At 38.5% G+C, this 21,908-nt stretch overlaps 1 protein-coding gene across 1 annotated transcript; it reads right to left on the bottom strand.

Annotated features, from left to right (window-relative positions):
• Positions 1-8,290: 8,290 nt before the first annotated feature.
• Positions 8,291-18,465, bottom strand: LOC140233240 (uncharacterized). Its single transcript, XM_072313351.1, has 5 exons — positions 18,390-18,465; positions 15,879-16,055; positions 13,612-13,836; positions 11,867-12,001; positions 8,291-9,093 (listed from the first exon to the last, which is right to left on the bottom strand). Exons 1-5 carry the CDS (start codon positions 18,463-18,465, stop codon positions 8,291-8,293), a joined length of 1,416 nt encoding a protein of 471 aa, XP_072169452.1.
• Positions 18,466-21,908: the final 3,443 nt, after the last annotated feature.

Here is a 21,908-nt window from a genome sequence, read left to right as displayed (position 1 = left end):
ATTTTCACACCCAAATTCATCAGAGTTGCATTCGAATTAATAAAAAGGCATTAAAATTCAGGCAATATTGGTCACTGCTGTTGTCACATGGGTTAAAACAGAGTCAGATATAATCACACATGCCACTTACTGATCTAGTATCTCAACCAATCTGTAGTGTTTATTCGGACACAACAACCCTCAGGGCTTCACAACTTCAAAACATTGTTAACTTATATCTCATCAACTGAGTTCCACATTCATGTACACGAATTTTGATTCTCAAATCCATACACAAGTACCTTATTGGATATCTCAGGTTCCTGATATGAACCTGCTGTGATATCTTTACATCAATAACCACTCCGTCGCCCTTACTACTGTTACAACTGTTGCAGTACGTTTTTACACAACTTCTGCAACTCACCTTTCACTTAGGGCGAGTATGGGACCTAGCTAACTAACATGGGCTAGTATACTCATATTTAACACCATTTGATAACACTTGTAACACTTCCTCTAAAAAAAGGGAGGGGGGGGGGGGTAGAAATTATAATTGTAACTATGCACACAGGTAATCATTACTCCATTAGCATCTATATACCACCCCCACTTATATGGTCGTAGTGGTGCACATGAAGCGACTAAATATCCTCCTACTGATATATCATTAAGTGTTTAACTTCTAAGTAATCTGTGTTATCGAACAACAACAAAAAAATATATTCACTCAACCTTCTCCAAATGCTATGAAAAGAGCATCAAAATGGAGCATCAAATGCTCGAGCTCCCTATACACGGTCCCTCAAACAAACTTCCAGGTACATCACTCACAATTCGCCATAGGAAGGCACGTACGTGTAGGGGACATAAACTCAACAACCTCTTGCTGAGCTAATAATCATTCGGGCTTCTTAGCCCTTTATCTTGTCAGTCATGCACACAAAAAAGGAACACCTCATGGTCGCACCATGATGGTAAAAAAATTATATATTGTTGTCGTGTATCATAGGCACTAATGAACATATCACTCCTCTCCAAATTGCAACGTGGTGAGCCAACTCAAATATAATCGGGCGTATAACATTGCCAGGTAATTTGTTTGGCCACTGTTCCTAGTACATGAAATGTCCAATGTTCAATTGTCAGTGTACATCACCAATTTTGCTGGACGCGAAAAAGCATACAGAAGTGTCGACAGGCGCTAGGCGGATTGAAGAGCATAGTTTTGCCAACATTTAGCACATCCAGTGAACTAATTTTCCACTGGCCGGTATCGCAGTTGACAGCAGCCTTCACCGCATCTTGAATGACATTGCCGACTTTGGGGCGAAGTCCCGAAACCCAGTTGCCATCTAAATTATCAAAGCAGTATTATGAAACCTTACATACTATGGGCAGCTGATTTTTTTGGTGTACATAAATCTTGATGCTTAAATACTCAATTTCGTATATAACATCACAGTGTAACATGTACTCTAAACAGTACACATTAATGTATCAGTCTTATTCATACCTAACTTCAATAATATCATGTTGTTATAACGCTGTTTTCACCATCACGTTAGTGGTATTCAATCTCACACGGCATACATGACAAATAATGCGTTTCATGTCACATCATTATTGTTCCTGTATAAAAAAACAAAGAAATACACAAATAACCGAGAGTACTTACTGCTGGTTGGAGAGTATTCTTCTCCGTGGAGAGGAAAAAGAACCCTGGCTTCAAGTGGTCCAGACTGGCTTAAAAGGATTTATAACTGGCGAGGTTCTGCTACGACTCCTCCTTTCGACCACATCCCTGCTCAGTCTGTCACGCACTTAAAATGTTCTTAACCTATCATGTACAAAACTGCTACATAGAAACCCTTGACGGCTCGCCCACGGAATCTGGCACCTGTGGAAATTCCACCCTTTTGTCTCATCGCTTTTGTCTCATCGCATTCCCCACACAGCTGTCTGTAGTGGGTTATAGAAAACACACTCGTCATTTTGTTACGCACAAATCGCGCTTCATCACATTTCAACGCACTTATACTACACCAGCAATGGCAACTGTTCCTACTCTATTCACTGGTATATATTCTAATGAAATAGAAACAAAAAACCAAATACATTTCTCCTGTGACAGCTGTACTCTCATGGTTCATTCAAGGGTATCTCCAATAATATAGTCTTGCTAGTTATCAAATGCTTCACCCAGTTTTTCTGTCCGTATTCAAGATATTCACGTATACTCTACTCTACCAGCTGCTTGAATCGTGTACAAATAAAATGTGACATGTTATATGTTATCAAAGTGGAGTTATATGTGCCATTAGCAGCTATTAGCTAGTGTAAGGTAAAAATCCCTTTCCAAGATACATTAAATTTACATTTTCAAACAGATGAGTAATTACAAAGTATAAGCAACAATGAAAAACACTGCCCATATGTTGTAAATGTTTGCCTTTTAGTTATTGTGAACTTAAATTTCTTAACGTCCTTCACAGCAGTGCTGATGCGACTTTGAATGCATTGCACATTAATTTTTAACTTGGCCATCTTTTTTGCACATTTATTTGAGAAACTCATGAAATTGCATGCTGGTGATTTTGAATCGGTTGAACTAGTTACCTTTTTGAATGTTGATCTCGGTGGTCATTCAAATTCACTCAAACTTGAATGATCACATTGTTAGATAGAATGCAAATCTGATGAAATTGGGAGGGAAAACCTATAATGATACAAGGGGTAAATGGACATTGTATTAACACCTACATCTTCACACCTAAGAATGTGAATGAATGATGTTGTTCCAGTAAATTTGAACAGAGTCGTGGTTGATGAAAACTTGAATCGGCAATTTTTATTTATTTATTTATTTTTTATTATTATCCTTTTATTTGCCGGTGACAGTATGCTCTGTTGTTCCTCCAAGCAGAGTAGAACTAGGACAAGTATGGGACAAGGAGTGTGTGCGTAGGCTTTTTTTTTTCTTTGAATTTTGAAGAAGTTTGTTGTAGTCTCTTACAGACGTCAACTCTCTGTTGTACATCTTCCATCAATGTAATTCAAATTATCATGAGCACAATGTAGCATATTGAATAGTTATGGACTTTGCATCATACTACATGTATTGTATTCAGTACTGTCACACAATATTAGAGTACCTCTTGTGAAGTGTAGTCTGTACATTAATTGATATACATGTATGCTTTTTTTTTTTTTTCTCATCAGCTACTTAAATGAACGGGTCCGTTTGTGCGTTGTGTATGAATTTGCTCATAATTTTTTTTGTTATTTTAACCAGTACTTTCTGTTTCATTTATTCCTGGAATAATATTTCCTTTTGAGCGAAGAGAAATCCAGTCATAAGTTGTTTCAGCGAGTCCTGACATACTTCATCTTTCCCGAGTCTGCGTGTGTTTTGTGATAAAAGGTACTTGTTTACTAGAATTATTGAGACCAGTGTGTTGTAATATAGCAGTTGCATCTGTCCATTGTATATTTATGCTTATCATTGAAAACTATTCCAGTGTAGTTTGTGGAATCGAGATCTAGGAACAGAGGGAGATGTATAAAAGCAAAATAATTGAAAAGATCCTCACACCTGGAAGAGGAATATTTCAAATCCTGTAAAAGTGGATATATTTGCGCGACTAATTTTTCGCCCTCGGCGGGGTAAGAAGAGTTTCGCATGTTTTTAATTCCACTGAATCAAGTCATCAACTGCTGGAACGTAATATGGCAAACAAAAATATTCGCGTGCTTTTATTTTCACGCTAGTTTTGGGTTGCACGAAATGGGCGAAAATTTCCACTTTTACAGTATTGGAATATGATCGGGCAGTCAAATCTATTAAGGAACCATTTGTAATTATTGTTTTTCTGTTTTGTTTGTATGTTTTTATGTGTTATTTATTCCTTTATGACCACTTCTCTCAGAACATGGAAGTATTGTTATTCTTTGGGGTCATTCTGTAGAGTGAATGTGTACGTGGTATGTAAAAGGAATCCTCTTGATTGTTGAGCAAATCATAACTGACCATGAGTGAGCTGATTGCTCAATTATACAGTGTATCCATGATACCATCGTTATGCACACGGTGTAAGACTAGAACGAGACGAGTACACCTCCAGTATCAATACGAAAATGGGTGTCTCAAATGACATTGTTATGATTAACTTCTGACCTGAAGAACTGCAATATCAGAAGTGGCTATCGAAAGAGATGGGGAGCAGTGGGAACTAGAACGGAAATTTGGAAGGCAGATTTGACTCTCCTTCTTTTAATGTGGGTGTAACTTAGGGTGTTGTAAAGTGCACTACTGTCATAACAAACAGGCTTATAATGAAATTCTCTTTACAACGAATTCAAAATTCAGGTCCCAAAATTATCATCTATATCTCTTCACATGCTTGAACGTTTGGCTATAACGAAATTTCTTTAAGATGAAAGAAAACTGCCTGTCCCGAGGACTCATATATAAACAGGAGTTGCCTGTAACAATCTACAACCTGATTAAAGTGTGACTTTTTTTTCCTTTTTTGTTGACACCTATTACTAAAATGGATGATACTTTCAGGAATCAGTGAAGAGAAACAGAATTGTCTGGCGAGAGAGAAACAGGATGTTTTGCTCGTTGCAAACTTTTCTCTCTGTTCCTGTTGCTTTGTGAAACTAGTTCAGCTGACCTGGATTGCAGGGTTTTTTTTGATCAGTTCTCTCATATTAGAGATGTTTGGATCAAATTATCTCTTTATAACTGGAAAGAAAGAGGAGGAAGTGCAAATCCACGGAGGTGTTGTTTTTGTGCTGTTTCTACAAATTATGCATTATTTGTGACTTTTTATTTCATTTCATAATCACTGTTATTCTTTTGCCGAGCAATATTTAGGTATCAATTTACACATCAATGTTTGCTCTCATCCGTTTTTCATATCAGTCGAAAGTTTTGATTTCTGTGACCCACACTAGCAATTGCGCTAACAATAATTTTCACAGCTCATTTTCGATGTTTGGAATTGCAGTTTCGTATATTCTTGAAGTGATACTCTTTGCAAACAAAGTTGTTTCATATTCACTGTGTGCTTGCTGTCTGCAGCAACTTCAAAGCTATATTAAGGGTAGTCACAGATTGCCTTACTGTTTACCTGTGTCTTTCTTCCAGACATGGAAATGATGTATAGGAAAATTTGCCTTAAAGTGACAATAACAAAGAGATAGGAAATAATTTTGGTGTCGATGAAGTGTCACTAGTGTTCATGACATGATCTAACTGGGAAACATATGTAGGAATCTTTGTGTGATATGGTTATGATGGAGAAGAAAACATTTTTTCCATAAGACAAATTCTGGTGGTCTCCTATAAGCTCATGCTCTAGTTATAACTGACTCCTTTTAGATCAACATATCACACACACTCTCACACACACACACACACACACATACAGTACACACAAATGTTTCTAAATCTTTGTCAGATTTTTCTGTCTGTCTTCAGATGTAATTTGTGTGAGCACCTTTTCCCTGGAATGTTATGGTCACATGAAATTTGTTGCAATTTGGAGCATTTGTCAAGGGGACTTCTACGTGTATTAAGACAGCAAATTTAAGTTATGTGTATCAGACGTGATAGCAACTCATTTCCACCTCTTTCTGTTGTACCACATATCAGTAACCTGTTAGATGTGTGGCACAGACTCTTATAAAAATTTGTTTGTTTTGTTTTATGGGGGGGGGGGGGTGGGATTATTGTTTGTAGAGTGTTTTACGCTGAACCAGTAGGTTGAGTCCATTGAGGAGGCAATGGAAACTCTTCAGCGAGATTGGGGTAAAGTTTTGTGTGAAATTTATGTCTTTCAGTACCAAGTCTTTCTGTCAACTTCTGTAAATTATATATATTTTTTCTAGATGACAGAATGTTTGCTTGAATAAAGTATACACTGTTTAGAAATGCATTGCTGTGCAATTTGTGTTGATTTATAGTGTGATATTTACAACATTTTACTGAATGGCTACCTGAGCCTGTGGAAAATACATAATAATTTTCTACAGATTATGTCCAAAGATATACACAGAAATATTATCATGCTGATCAACACAACTGCCTTCTCTTTTCACCCATAAGATTTATGTATAATAATCATCATATTATGATTCAAATCATGTAAGCTTGAGATGTTTTAATAAACAACATCCCTACATTTCTATATATGCATATAAAAATTAACAAAACATTCTTATTAGAAAGCAAGATTTCGTCATCATTACGTCATAATTCCACACCTCTCATTCCTAGATATTCACGCATAAAGGCCACTGCACAATGACTTTCAGTCGTACGACTGACCGACTTTGGGTCCGAAATAAATTACAGTAGTCTCAGAATAAACATGCTTGTTTATTTCAGATCCTAAGTCGGTCGGTCGTGCGACCGAAAGTCGTAAAATATGCGGTGGCCTTAGAGGTGCATGGTCCCGGTGTTTTAGTCAAATGCGTACGCGGGCGCACGGCGCAAGTTTCCTATAGAGACCTACGCTATCGACTTCTCTTTGGCACTTACGCTTTGGCCCACTTTTCCCGAGTCCGAAGAAGTCCGATTCAGTGTAGTCAGTGGTCCGATCACAGTTCGGCTCATGATTCGGCTGAGGGGGATGACAGCTTCAGCAAACTGCTTTTGTGATGTCATAATAACAAGCACATAATATGCACGCACCCTGGCATTACTACAGACTGCGCGATGCGCAAAAAAGACAACAAAGGCAACGTTACTTAGCAACACCTACGCACTTTACTCTTGATGACAGCTCAACTTCGGTAATCTTCGTATCAATGCTAACGGTGATCGGCAGTATCATCAACAGCGCCATCTGCACTACCGGGACCTTGCCCCTTTAAAGTACCGTAACTATATTATGGAGCTTTAGATTTTAGACGCGCGGACGTTCAAAGGGGGAAAAAAAAAAAAACATGGTCTGAGCATGCGCAGAAGCGTGCGTCAAATTGACGTGCGCTTCTGCGCACGCTCAGACCATGTTTTTTACCCTTTGAACGTCCGCGCGTCTAAAATCCAAATAGTAGGGCAGATATGTAACAAAAATTGGTGGAAATGCTCACATCCGGCGGAAAATATGAAATTTTGCATATAGGGGTATTTTGGGGCGCTGATTTCAAATATTGCCGGATCCAAGAGATCTGACCACGGGGTCGGCCGCCATTTTGAATTCCAATATGGCCGCCATCACAAAACAAATTTAAAGATCCCTATCTTCAGTTCTGAATGACCTGTGGCACCAAAATTTGGAACATATGAGCGTTTTGACATATTGAATTTCATGACAGATTGATTGAAAGTGTCTGACAAGCATCGAATGGCCGCCATTTTGAATTCCAATATGGCCGCCTCGACGAAATATTCAAAATCCCTATCTCGATTTCTAAGTGGTGAGTGACGCTGAAATTAGGTGTAAACAAGTATTTTAACATACTGAGTTAAAATATCAACTCATGAGATGTGTCTGACAAACGCAATGCCTGCTATTTTGAATTCAAATGTGGCTACGAAGACAAACACCACAATTAACATTCATGAGCATGTCAAGAAGTGCAGCAAAAAGGAAGCATAATGCACTTTTCACTGACGTCACAATGTAAATACAGCACCGCGCACTCAATCAGTTACAAACGCGCGCTCAATAAGGTAGCCTAATTTACAAACCCGAGATAGAGATTTTCAACAGTCCAACATGGTAACTTTGTATAAATTAAAATTGGCTGCCGTGCAGCTTGTCAGACATATCAAATAAGTCTTTTATTGAAGTCATCATATCACCATGCTTTTATGTATCAAATTCCAATGGCTTATGTCATTCAGAACTGAAGATAGGGATCTTTGACGGCGGCCATATTGGAATTCAAAATGGCGGCCGACCCCATGGCCAGATCTCTTGGATCCGGCAATTTTTGAAATCAGCGCCCCAAAATACCCATGTATGCAAAATTTCATACTTTCCGCCGGATGTGAGCATCTTTTTCACATATCTGCCCCACTAAAAGCTCCCTGTTGTTATTGTAAACCGGACACGCAGTGCATCAGGGCGACGAGACAGCAGTGTTTTTGAGTCAGTTGTTCAAGTGGCAGCAGTAGCCATACCACATAATATGTAGCCCTATATAAACCTGGCCAAGAGGGTGAATTACTTACTGAATTAAAAAAAAACATACCGACTCAAATCAACAAACACTCAAACAATATCGGCTTTCAGTGTTTCAAAAAGAGAAAGAGATAAAGTTCATTGGAAAGTTAATTGTTGGCAGGTTGCCTTCATCTCGCTTCCCGGGCATGGCCGCCATCCCAGTCCACCTGGTAGTCGTACACCCGACGTTGTGTTTTCGGCACCTCGCCCAGCGTTGGGGGTGTTAAGGTGGATGGTGGCGGTACGATGGTGTCTTCATGGTAGATACCCCAAGAAGGTGGCTTAGTCTCGGCGTGCGGCAGAATGGCGTCTTCTTTGTACAGCTGGGGACGGTGATCGTACTCGGGGACCATAACGCCTTCCCGATAGAGAACAGGCCGGGTGGTATCGGGCGGAAGGATCAGCCCCTCTCGCCGGAGCTTCGGCCGCTCTCCTTTGTCCGATGGAAGCATCAGCCCCTCTCGGTGTAGTATCGGACGGTCTCCGGCATCGGGAGGTAGTATTAGACCTTCCTTGTAGAGACCCGGATGGGCGAACGGTGCCAAACTCGACGTCGAGTCCGCTAGCTCTCTCTTTCGTCGCCCTCGACGACTCCTTGCACCGCAACAACCGCAGCAGAGACATCCAGCATCCCCGTCGACATCATCGTCGTCTTCGTCAGCGTCCTCCTCTCCGGAAGGTTCACCATCCTTGTTCCTCCCACGAGCACGGTTGCCTGATTGTTTGCTGTAATTGAGCGAGCGACAACAGCACTTCGCCCTTAAGTCCCGGCAGCACCCGTGCCAGAGATTCCGGCAACACCCAAGCCTCCAGATCAGGTATCCCGGTCTCCATAGCAACCAGTAGAGGAACAGAGCGAGGAGGATGGCACCCAGTACGGCCATGATCACCCACAGTGGGAGGTACGACTGCGCCACGGTCTGATCAGTGTCTGGAATTAACAGAGACGATGACGGCGCTGATAGCAGTAGTCTATTATCAAATGATTACGTTTTTTTTGTACACAGTGCTCATGATAATCAAATATGATAACATTACCACATTTACTCATATCATGGAGGTAGAAAAGGTCTTTCTTTGTACCTCCATGCTCACATTAATGATGATGATGATGATGATGATGATAATGATAATAATAATAATAATAATAATAATAATGATAATAATAATAATAATAATAATAATAATAATAATAATAATAATAATAATAACAATAATAATAATAATAGGGAAACACGGACGGCGAAAAGGTGTTCATAGACGACTGACAACATAAATAATTTGTAGCAGTTGTAGTGGATGATTTGTTCGAGCTATTCAGTCCAGTATTAAGACAGTAGGATTAGGCCTTTCAACCAATTTCTCATTGGTTAACCCTGAAAGGGCCGGGGGGGGGGGGGTGGCGGAACCCGCCCCCCCCCCCCCCTCGACGTTTCGCGCTATAATTCTGTAACGCGAGAAGGCCTCGTCGCGAGGCTTCTTGACTTTCTTCGTTCAAGTCTCGCGCAACTTTTGAGACCAAATTTGCAACGTCCGCGCATACCTTTGCGAAGCCACGCCCATTTTTGTAACGGAATGTCGCCCCAAAACGGGCAAAATTTTGTGATTTTGTGTACATTTCCTATGGAAAACAGTGCTCTGTCATGAAAGTCATAAAAACCTGATTATTTTTACAATTAATCACTTTCATTGATTAATTTTGTGCTAATTATGGTAGAAAAGTGGTCAGTGACAATTTCCGATGAAAAAACAAAGAAAAAACAAAAGTTGAAAAACAAAGAAATACATAAGAAATTCTGAAAACAATAAAATACATAAGAATTGAAATGAGTTTTGGAAGCTTTTGTGATGTACAATTGTTGAATATGCTAAAACAGATTTACAGATCAAAAATTTGACTCTCAATGCTTTTAATTAGGCTAAAATATCACCTTGAGCTTAATTTCCATAATTAATTAATTAAAATTAGAAATTGATTGTTTCAAAAAATCTTATGACACAATCTTGTAGATTATGACGCGGGTCTCACGCATGCAAAATTTCATCGCGATCGCACCTCCGATGGCCGAGATCTCGGGGGGGGGGGGGGGGGGCGGAATCCATCCCCCCCCCCCCCCCCCCCCGGTCTGAGTATAGCCAAAAAAGCCCGGCCCCTTTAGGGTTAACCCTATAAAGCCCAAGGGGGGGGCACATTGTGCCCCCCTACCATCTTTTCGTTTGCCACTCCTACACCTTTTACTCGATTTCAACCAAATTTGGTGACTTTTCCTAAAATCTTATTGCGAACATTTTGATATATAATTTAGCTATGTTCGATATTGCTGGTTGCCATGTCAACCGTAAACTGACAACCATGTTCGTCAGATTTTGCATGATTTTCTGTTCAAATTTCAGTTAACAATATAATAATGGATGAAATGGGGGTTTTCTTGGCTATTATTTGCTGAAGGACCAAAATGTGAAGTTATTATGGTTGTGAATTAACCTGAAATGGTCTTCTTATTATTTCCTTTATTTTTTATATGACATAGGCATCAAATAATAGACATAATAGAAATAATCGAAAATACAGCATTTTCCAAAGACTACCCTTTTATTTTGTGTTATCTTCACACAAGCTTTGCCTGTAATATCATTTCTTCATCATATTATCAATCTGCAAACTCAAAATTTCAATATTTTGGAAATATGGAATATGATACCAATATATGAAGAGTTTGTTTGCAAAAACCGATAAGTCCATATTTGCCAAATGGAGATATTTGCGATTAAAGGTCAAGAAAAATAAAGAGAATAATAAGAAATTTTTTGCTTCTTTTGACCATAACTTAAAAAATATACCTTTATATGTAGTGACCAATATATCATTTAAGAGGTATTATTTTGTACTTTATGACAGAGATCGTCTTCAAAATCTTCAAAAATGGACTTATCGGTTTTTGCAAACAAACCCTTCATATGTACCCATTCCAAGCAATACATCATAGGTTTCATATATTTCTTTATATTGTATTGAATAGCGCCCCCACATGTTGACCTTGATAAATTTCAACAGTAACAAATAGTGAAGGTTGACTTGCTTTTCCTTTGTGGTAAATATGAAAATGATTGTTATGAAATAAAAACACATATACTTGGGATAAAGAAATAAAAAGAAAAAACATGATTTTAGTGTATTTCCTATGTATTTCTTTGTATTTTGGTTAATAGCGCCCTCAGTGGATGACCTTGGGAAATTTCAAATGTTGGGTCTTGTAGAGTATGAGTTGCTCTACCCATGTGCCAAATATGACGGTCATACATCATATAATAAAGAAGTTATATAGGGGGGGGGGGCACAATGTGCCCCCCCCCCCCTTGGGCCTGGAAGGGGTCAAAATAGCTTGGGCTTTATAGGGTTAAAGGAGATACTTGATGCTTCATGAATACAATACAAGACACAATGCCTTCTGTTCTGTCTGTTTGAAAAGAGATACAACTAAAAATTGATAATGAGTAGATACTAATAAATAATCATTGTCTGCAGTTCTTTCCCCAGAAAATTTTAACTTGCAAGTGAACAACATTGCCTGCTCATCAGTCTTTGATATGTAACGTAATCTGTGTTTACCGTTTTGTGTTACTATATACATAGTATGTATATAGTGCTTTACATTGTACCGTATATGGATTATCTTCCTTCCACCAAAAATCAAAAGACCGACCTGGACAATAGGCAGGTGCATCAATGAACTGATCTGAATTGTCACCACAGTTATTAGCCGTGTCGCATCGCACGGATCGGGGGACACATCGTCCGTTGTTGCATCTTAATTCCGTCACCTCGTCATCACACACACCTGCAAGATGATGAATGATAATGATGATAAAGGTGATGATAACGTGATGATGATGATGGTGACGACACTTCTACTACTACGATACAACTGCTACTACTACTACTACTACTACTACTACTACTACTAATAATAATAATAATACAAATACTACTACTACTACTATCACTGCTACTACTACTACTACTACTACACAACTACTTAAATGTTACTCACCTGCGACTGCTACTACTACGACTACGAATACTACTATTACTACTACTATTATGACTAGTATTAAAGCTTCTACTGCTATAGTACATGTATTTACTACTACTAATGAAAGTGATGGTTATTATCACTATTATGGTGATAACGATCATGGTAATTCCCCTCATCATCATACTAATCATAATCATTATACGATGACGATGATTAATAATACGGAATAAGATGTCTTATTTATCTGGAACAGCCTCCTCCGTGTTCACACTGTTCTGATAACGGTCATTTAGAATATGGGAGTAATATCAGCATATTTATTCAACAAAATCCGAATTCTGTCAGACATTTTGCTTCATAATAACTTTGCTTTCAGCAATCATAACAACGAATGACATCAGCTCGTGTCTCTCGTGTACTCATGTTTCGGCAACAGACTCAAACAATTTATTTGCTACAGGATAGATATGAGACGAATGACTGGGGTAACTGTGAACAGAATAATCATGCTCTACTTTGTATCATACTCTTTGTCCGTCAGACTTATAATGATGTACGTGCGCTTTTCATACCCGCGTTGGCAATTTATATTGTCTGCAAACTTTGCTAGCATAAATAGAGGAAGTCATAAAGGATTAAACCTCCTCAGCAAAATGTCGGATGTATCCATGGTAAACGCAAGCATGTCATAAGCAGACGGTCATTAATGAATGATAATCATGAACTCTGAGTGGCACTGGGGTTGTTTGGGAGGGATAGCTGCCTCTTGCACGACTATGACTGAAAAAAAGAAGAAAACCTTTCCATGAACGACAGATAAAGGCCATAAGGCACAAGAAAAGAGGTTTTGGGAGCTCCCAAGTGGGATGTTATACGATGCCCATTTATACAAATATAATAATCCATAGCGACAGTATAGAATACCTGCCAAATGATGAAAAGATGAAACTGTGAAAATTGTCATAAATTTGCACCCTGATCTCCCTTAAACAACAACAGCGACGACGACAACAAAAACGACGACGACGACAACAACACCAAGAACAACAACAACACAACAACAACAACAACAACCCATGAACACATAATATGAAACTGTGGAGTCACATAGACCCTACTTACTCATAATAATAGCACTAACTATGGGGGAGGAGGGCATGGTGCCCATTTGTACAAATTGAGATCCTATCGTCCTAGGGATTCTACCTGCCAAGTTTGGTGAAAATCTGTCGTGGGGTTTACAAGAAGACGCTGAAAATGTTTTTAAGAAAGTTTACCTACGACGGACGACTTTCGACGGACGATGAATGATAGCAAAAGTGCACTTGCACCTTTGACTCCGGCAAGCTAAAAAGATACCCCCCCCCCCCACACACACACACACACTTACATACTGCATCACGGGCTCGTACCATTATCGAAGGATGAATACAGCAACGTAAATTGCGCCGTCGCCGAGTCGTTGAGGAGAAAATACAGAGTAAGAAACTGGCCGCTGGACTCGAAGCTGGACGGGACGTCGGAGCCACAGTACCGACCGATCAAGTCGTCGCTCTCGAGATCGTCCCCGTCCCAGATAATGAGCGACGACCGACGACACCCTTGTCCGTCAGGTAGGGCGGGGTTGTTCTCGTCATCTGTTTGAATAACAATATCGATGAATAGGTTTGAGTTATCAAAAAGCTGTAGGTACTTATTCTAGGCATGCGGACGGATTGAGGGATTTCAGTTGTCTTCCCACCTCCTGGATTCTGACTTGTCAAAGGAGTTAGAACCAAGATTATCACTTTACATGGATATGTTGTTTTCTTCCCCTTCCACGTGACCATATCCTTCCTCTTAACTTTAGTTGGGCCGTTTTGTATTCTTCTCTATATACCCGACTTCATGAGCACGTGAGCAATTTAGTGATTATCAACGTCGCTATAAATTGTGTTTTAAAGGCAGGCTAGTTTCAGTAGTATTGATATACGTCGCTGAATTTTTGTAATGCGCAAATCTCTTGTACCGGCCACGCTGTAGTATATACGTGACCACTTCAGGAAGCACTAAAATGTTTATGAAGAAGCTACCATGGGACGGACGGAAGGATACAAATTCCTTCCGAAGAACTATATGCAATGATGACAGAGTGTCTTGCCTATAGGGCCACAGCCGCTGCAGGCAGGGGATCGAACCAGGGACCTCACTCCGTGACGACTTCGAGTCCGAACATTATCCACTGAGCCACCTCGTGTGAAAATGATGGTCGGGACCTTTTATGCTCGGTTCCTCTTTGTCAATCTGACTACAGAATGATTGAGTCAGAAAGGATATACTTCAGTGACCAAGACTAGGAGATCGGACAGAAAGAGTGACACGCCGCATTTCAGGGCAATTAATACCATTCCCGAGCGGCTTGAATTAAAGTCATGCACTAACGTTTCTCTTCGGAGCATCGACTTACAAACTAAGCCACAGGAAAGATAACACCTTCTGCAAGACAGCCTCAGGAAGCTGTCTTCAAACTCCCTTGTTTCAATTACCGGTCAACATAGCCGATAATCAGGTCAAAATTCATAAATCAACCGCATTTTTGTATCTATATTCATCTACATGGACCGCAGCAGGATCTTGCATGAACAAGATTTTCCACAAGTTTAACTTAGGGAAGGACGTATCTATAATTCCCTTGATACAGAGCTATGTGCTATTAATGTTTATAAATATTTTTTCTTGCATATTTGTTTTTTGTTTTGTGTTTTGTGTGGTTTTTTTTTGGGGGGGGGTTGGAGGGGGTCACATTAAACTTTTGACATATTAAGCCTATATTCTACAAAATGAGCGAATTGCCAATCATGGGAGAAAACATAAAGTTTCAGATACTTTTTTTTAGCTATTAGCCTCCGTGAGTGAGATCGCATCTTTTTGTAAGATTTTGATCTGTACTGAGATAGACCAATAGAAAAAGAAAGCAGTCACACGATAAATTAGTGACAAATTCACAACGTCTCAACTCCTTTTTAATGTCGTTGGTATTATTCATCACTCCTTGCCCTCCAGGAAAGCATATCAAATAATATAAAATAATTTGATTTGAGTAGATATCGAGTGCTGTTATGTTTATCTAACTGTTATTGTCCGCTTATGCAAGATGAAATACATATGTTTTGTAAGGGTCTCTTTTTGATGTTGGTGCGTCAAGGAGAAATTTTGGCTTGGTAGAAATAAAATGTACCAATCGATTTTCTTCGCGTAAATATCAGCGTTATCATTTCTCCTTTTCTCAGTTGCTGGTGAAACAAAATCATGTAAAACCTATATTTTTAGTCAACATGGTAAATGCAGCTCCAATGAGTTTCTTGATGAACACTTTGATAACGGAGGCATTGGAAAAAGATTTTTTTTTTTAAATGGTGAAATGGACGTGTGTTGCCCAAGTTGCAAGCCAAAATCCCTACTGGACATAATCAAAGAATGTTATCACCCAAAATTTGAAAGTATATGTACTGAAATTGATCATAGGAGGCTATCGTCCTGTCAAAGAATACACCTGACTCTGATAATGTGACGTTTGAGGGCTGTGGCAGGTCAAAAATCTTGGAGAAGGAAAAGCGGTCGAGTGGCATGGCCTACATTTTTTGACATCGTGATGGAGCCCCATGAATCGCGGACGAGGCGGGCCTTTCAAAGGACATACCCTCGATCATGAACGGCTCCACGAAGTCGACGGCGAGTTGCTGGTTCGATTTGAGAGCCTGGACAACGATGAGACAGTCAACCGGCCCGGTGATGTTGGCAGATTCGTCGGCCGACGTCGTGACGAAACTGGCGTCCTCCTTCTGGAGACTTGTGTCGCAGAAGTCCGTGAAGACGACTGCACACAGAACCCGACATCGATATCATTATTAATTGTTATTTTTTTAATTGATTTTTTTTTAAATTCTCATCAGCAACACAAAACGCATTGTTTATTAGCCATTTATGAGAAAATTATATAAAATAGAACAAAACAAACGAAATACAATATTAGAAATTCAATCATAGACTGCTTGTAGTATGAATTACGGAAGTGGAGGGGTCTACTAAAAAGCTTGGCTTGTAAGCTATGGAACCATCCTGAGAGAATAATGGAAAAAATATAACACTTCATTAACGAACTAAGAAAGCAACATGTTCATCACGACGAAAATGATCATTATATGGCCATTATGAATGCGATCGTTATGAATACCTTGTGAAACTAACACACAACGATTGTATCATTATCGGCGTAGAATATACTATGGAGAAATGAAAGATCTTTTTCTCCTTTGCTAAATAACCTCCTTGTGAGCGTAACTTAAGCTTATACATGCAATGTATCTTGAGTGCTGTGAGTCTTTTTACTGTTGTACGTTATAGCATCATAATGTGTCTTGGGTCGTAACAAAAGCGTAACGCAGTTAACTTTGTTCATTTGCTTTGTCATGTTTGTCGTGTAGACTCTGCCTTGTACTCCTTTTTCCACACATTTTCGCTTCCTGAGATGGAGCCTTTGATGACTAATTGAAAGTAAATAATATGATATAAACATTGAAAAAAGTAGAAACTAAATCTCTTAATGAATTAAATGAATGACTGATTGAATATTGGTATCGGTCATAATACGTGCATACAAATTTAGAAACCCGATTCTCATTGTAGTATCACCATGATCACAATGAGGACAACATATACTTTTAAGTGGATCGAAGAAGTATAGTTGACCAAGAATACAAAGGCTCAAGGGTCTGACGGGGCACAGGGCACATGATGTTTACAGAAAAATCAAATAAATGTACAGATGTGATCTCTCCTTCTTTTTGCGTTGATTTCTTTCTCTCCTTCTGCTTGTTCTCATTGCTATTTTAGCATTATGATTTATCATTGGTAGTATTGTTATCATTTCTCCTCCTCCTCCTCCTCCTCCTCTTCTTATTCTCACTATTGTTCTTCCTATCATCATCATCATTATCATCATCATTCATATCATGTTTTCATCTTCTCCAGAAAATGTAACATTAATATATTCCTATATGGTATATTTCATATAGATTTTATGAAACTGGTAATGGATACTTTAACAGAGACCGTGAAATGCTTAAATTGGGGATTGTGTTGAAATTTGATTGAAGAATGACAAAGATATTCATGTATTCATTTTCTTGTATTCATTCGTTTTTGTTGTACTTTCTAAAACAACAACTTAATGATCGGATTATCCATCTGTCAACGTTCTCTTACAAAAGAAAACAACAACAACAGATCAATCTTCTAATAATATTGCGTTTCCTTCATAGCACGTTTGTGGAAAAGATATTTTTTTAGGGGGTTGTTTATTTTGTTAGTGCAGTAAGTGTTTGGTAATATGGCGATATTGTTTGTATCTTTGGACGAAATCCCATTACTCATGTTAATCACTCAAAAAAAAAATGATATTGCGCACTCCGCGTAGATTAACATCAACGTTTAAATCCGATTTCCCCCTATCTATATCTTGTTACTTTGTTTATTCTATGTTCGAAGCAATATATCAGCGTTACTACAAGCAACTAGGACGAAATAGCATTCCTTCGTCGCTCAGTGTAGACAGACCGGAAGGAGGGTACTTTATAGCTGAAGTCAAGATAATAATGTCCCATTAATTTATGACTGAGCAAACGTCAGTACTGCATGTATTGGCACGCAGGGAAAATATCAGATTAAAGCAAGTTTTACCTCGCGTTTGTGCTTGTAACTGAAGATAGCGCCTTTTAAAAAAAAAATAGATAAATGAATTATATATATATATATATATACATATATATAGTATATATATATATCTTCAATAATGATAGTAAAGATAATGATGATAACAATAATACTACATTAAAATAGAAAAAAAGTAAAATAAACAGGTGCTCATGAACTCGAAGGTAAGATAGAGAAATGGGAAATAATCCATGCGATTGCGACATAAACCATGAGATAACGTTATAAAAGATACAATAAATTCTTAAGATTGACGAAAGAAGGATCATGAAAATATTGCTCATTTTTGCGATTATCTTTTATCATGTCTCCTACGATATTCTGAAACCTCTGTAGATTTTGCACGTGATGCACCATATTTCTGTATGAAGTAGGTTAAGAGTGTGACGACGTTAAAACATCGACATAAATAATGTTACCTGTATTTGTCTATACTTACTCGTTCCTGTGCTGCCGCTTGCTGGTTTGTCGACAAAACCCAACAGCAGAACTGCTATGTAGACCAACCCATTCATTCTCAGGCTCTTACGCAGTCTTATCTAGCATGCAAGCATTCATCAAGAGAAAAATTAGAACATTAATATTATGATCTCCTACTTGAATGATGAAGAATTAATTTTTGTCGGTCGTTTCTTATCATGCGCCCCTATGTTCTGCATCATCCCAGAGATATCATGATTAGCACCTGTTTCCCCCAATACCACACCAGTCTTCCATCAGCTGGATTGGAGTCCAGAATCCACCACTGTGCTCAATATTGGTCCTTGTTCGAAACCCTTGGGGACGTGCAGTAAATGCTTGAATCAGAACATCACGTCAAAATGGCTGCGTTGAGCTTTACTTGAACCTTAATTCGGGCAGCCTGCATGCGTCTCTAAGTTAACTCTCAGACACCTTTGCAAAGATGAGACTCATAAATACGCGTGTGTGGTGTGTCAGTGTATTGAAGCAGCTGTAACCACAGTACCGAGCGTCCATTTTGCTCGACTATAGCTAAAGCAGCTGAAAAAAAAAGGGAGAAAAAAAAGACATATGCTTTCATACGATCACGGACGCATATTTGATCGCAATTAAAAGCCAAACACGCTCCCCGCTCGCCTTGACGGCTCATTCCACGGTGGACCATGGTCGGTTGCCATGGAAACCCGGAACGCTCAGATATCAGATTCACAGAGGCAAGAGCGAAGCATCACCGTCATGATCGCAAACAACTTGCGTGCACCAAGAGTATTGTATATTGCATATGTATAAATACATATTAATATACGTACACAATACTCTCTCTCCCTCCCTCTCTCTCTCTCTATTACACACACACATATTTATAGACAGATTTGTTTTTGTTGTTTTCTAGTGTTATGTTGAAAACCTTTTTGAGAATTAGTATGTGTTGTTTCTGATCGCGTGAATGGCCCTTTTCTGTTTCATACAGTGAAATAATGTTTGTATCATGCAAATTGCACACAGTGAGTGGGAGGTTGAACTAAATTCATCGCGATATGAAAGCGTCACCTTTTTGTAAGCCTCTGCCTGACGACGTCTATGAAAAAAAAAAAAAAACAACAACAACAGTGTAGTGTTCAACCACTCTTTGGTTTCCATAAACTCTTTACTTGTATTTCTGTGTGTCACACCGATGCCTGCATACTTCATAGTATTGTTGGAGATGAGAAATGGGCTTTTAACTTCTTGCGAGATATCAAGAAACCACTTATGAAACCATATAATTCTAGAAGGAATTTGAAAATCGGTTTCGGAATGGCTGAGACATCCAAAAACAAAGAAAAACAAAGTGATTGTAATAAAAGGTGAGTCCCATCTTTTATTAGGATCGCTCTATGTTGGATATCTCGGCAATTTCAAAACCAATCTTTTATCAAATAAACGTTGAATTTCTCTTGGATTTATGTTCTTTCACAAAGGTTTCTCATTATCTTACCAAAAAAAAAAAAAAAATGTTAGAAACCTGAAGTTAGGTCCCAATCAAAACTATAATCCCTTTAACGACCGCTGCAACGAATTCAACCTGACAGACATTGCTATTGCGATGTACTCTGTAACCATAAAAATTTATATTTGCTTTTTTTTTTCGTAAATTAAAGTCGATAATGGTTTCTGTAAACTGACTAAACTTCATAATCTCCCATATATCCCTGAACTGCCTTTATCTTCACTAGCCACTTAAAATGCAGTGAAAGCACAGTAAAATCATAATTATTATTGTAATGACTGTTTGTTGCTTTGTACAATTGAAATAGATATCTTATTCATTTTGTCGTTGATAACTGGTATGATACAGTTAGGAAAAAAGATATAGTTAGGAAAAAAGAACCGTAAGATTTCATGTTGCTAAAATTGTTGAAAAGAATGAAACGAAACGTATACGCTCATCAGTATGTCGAATATCTTTAGCTTTTATTTACCACATGAATAATGATTTGAATTCATTTACCTGGCAAAAGACAATTCAAATGTTAATCCATGCTCATGACATTGTTGCAATACATAAAGGACATAAGGTAGATAACTACGCGATCAGATTTTATTAATGTGCGATTAAATTATAAGTGGACGAAAGCGCAATGGAGAAGTGGTATTATGTGCCAGTGTTTGAACTAAAGCACTGACACATTTACCCCATGTCAGTCATATACCATAATAATATGACACAAATCATATACCAGATCTGTTTTTACACCATTCTTCAATTGGCATGTTTGCCTGTACATCAGTCATGATGTACATGGTATATGGTCAGATGGACAGATTATTGATAATAATGATGTTCAAGGCCTCGAATTAATAAGGAACTCGCAATAGACAGGGGGCGCTAATATACACAAGGTTTGCCATTATTAACGTACGCTGCAATTACAGTAGGCCTATTTCGGGCAGTAGTCAGGAAACAACAACTAGTTGTGGGTATTTGCCCAGCAAACTCTACATAATGCGAGTTTCAGCCACATTGTAAAACCTCATTAAGAAAAAAAAAAAGGTGGGAGAAGACAGTGTGTGAGCGAGAGAGGACGAAACAGGGGACTTATTGAGTTTTGATATCACTGTTAATTAACATGAAAATACCTTGAATACAGTGGTACATCTTTATCCTTCTCGACTGTAACTTTGACAACCAAAGAGACAGCAACAACAACCAACCCCTCTGTATTTTGTATTTAGTCTTAAACACAATAATTATGATATCGATACTTTATTCGTTATACTACATAGATGATTGTATCAATACTAGTTTTCATTAATGCAGGTTTTTCTAACAGTTTTCGCTTTTTTTTTTTGGTTCACTCACCAGAAGTATAGTAGGTAAGCAGTCATTTATCGCCGATTTGAAGAGAGCATCTGTCGTTTGAATGCATCAATTAACATTAATGTCTTAAAGATTGGATGATCCTCGCCCTATTACAGCACTCTACCTCACTCATCCAGCATTGTCCAGCTCAACTTGAAAGTGATGCAATTGCACCTTTACTTACTCTCTAATGTTTCTGGCAGTAATAATGTATTGTATAGGCCTACTTCCTGCTGAAATCCCGAATATGGTGATAACATTCTATGCGCCTAACGACAATAATAATGTTAAGAACTATGTAGTATTGAGTGTGTCGACATTTCTACAACAGCTTGTTGTCTTTATAAACTACCCTACACTGCAAAAAGTCCGGTGTTGAATATGAAACACCGAGCTGATTTTAAATTTCCGGTGCTCATTCATGGTGTTAGAGTAACACCTCCGCGTGTCATTTCAAAATATAAAATTGTTTTTTTGATAGTTTCTTAGTTACTGAATTTCTTGTTAATTCTGAACTTCAACAAGACGATGAAGAATTTTCCGATAAAGTACTTGATTTTTGAAAAAAAATGTGTAAACACATTTACACCACAGTAACACCAGTTGGTGTGGTCTCCTACTGAAGCTGGACGGGTGTTGCACCATTGAAATTAA

This window comes from Diadema setosum, chromosome 9 (genome assembly GCF_964275005.1).
Source record: "Diadema setosum chromosome 9, eeDiaSeto1, whole genome shotgun sequence".
NCBI classification, from domain to species: Eukaryota; Metazoa; Echinodermata; class Echinoidea; order Diadematoida; family Diadematidae; genus Diadema; species Diadema setosum.
The sequence above is the reverse complement of the archived record's forward strand: the minus strand, read 5'-3'. Positions and strand labels throughout refer to the sequence as shown.

Excerpts from the sequence above, each read along its gene's own strand:
- LOC140233240 (XM_072313351.1), bottom strand. The coding sequence starts at position 18,465 with ATGAATGGGTTGGTCTACATAGCAGTTCTGCTGTTGGGTTTTGTCGAC. Across the intron at positions 16,056-18,389 it reads AAGCGGCAGCACAGGAACGA|TCGTCTTCACGGACTTCTGC; the intron begins GTAAGTATAGAC and ends TTCTGTGTGCAG. Across the intron at positions 12,002-13,611 it reads GTATTCATCCTTCGATAATG|GTGTGTGTGATGACGAGGTG; the intron begins GTACGAGCCCGT and ends ATCATCTTGCAG.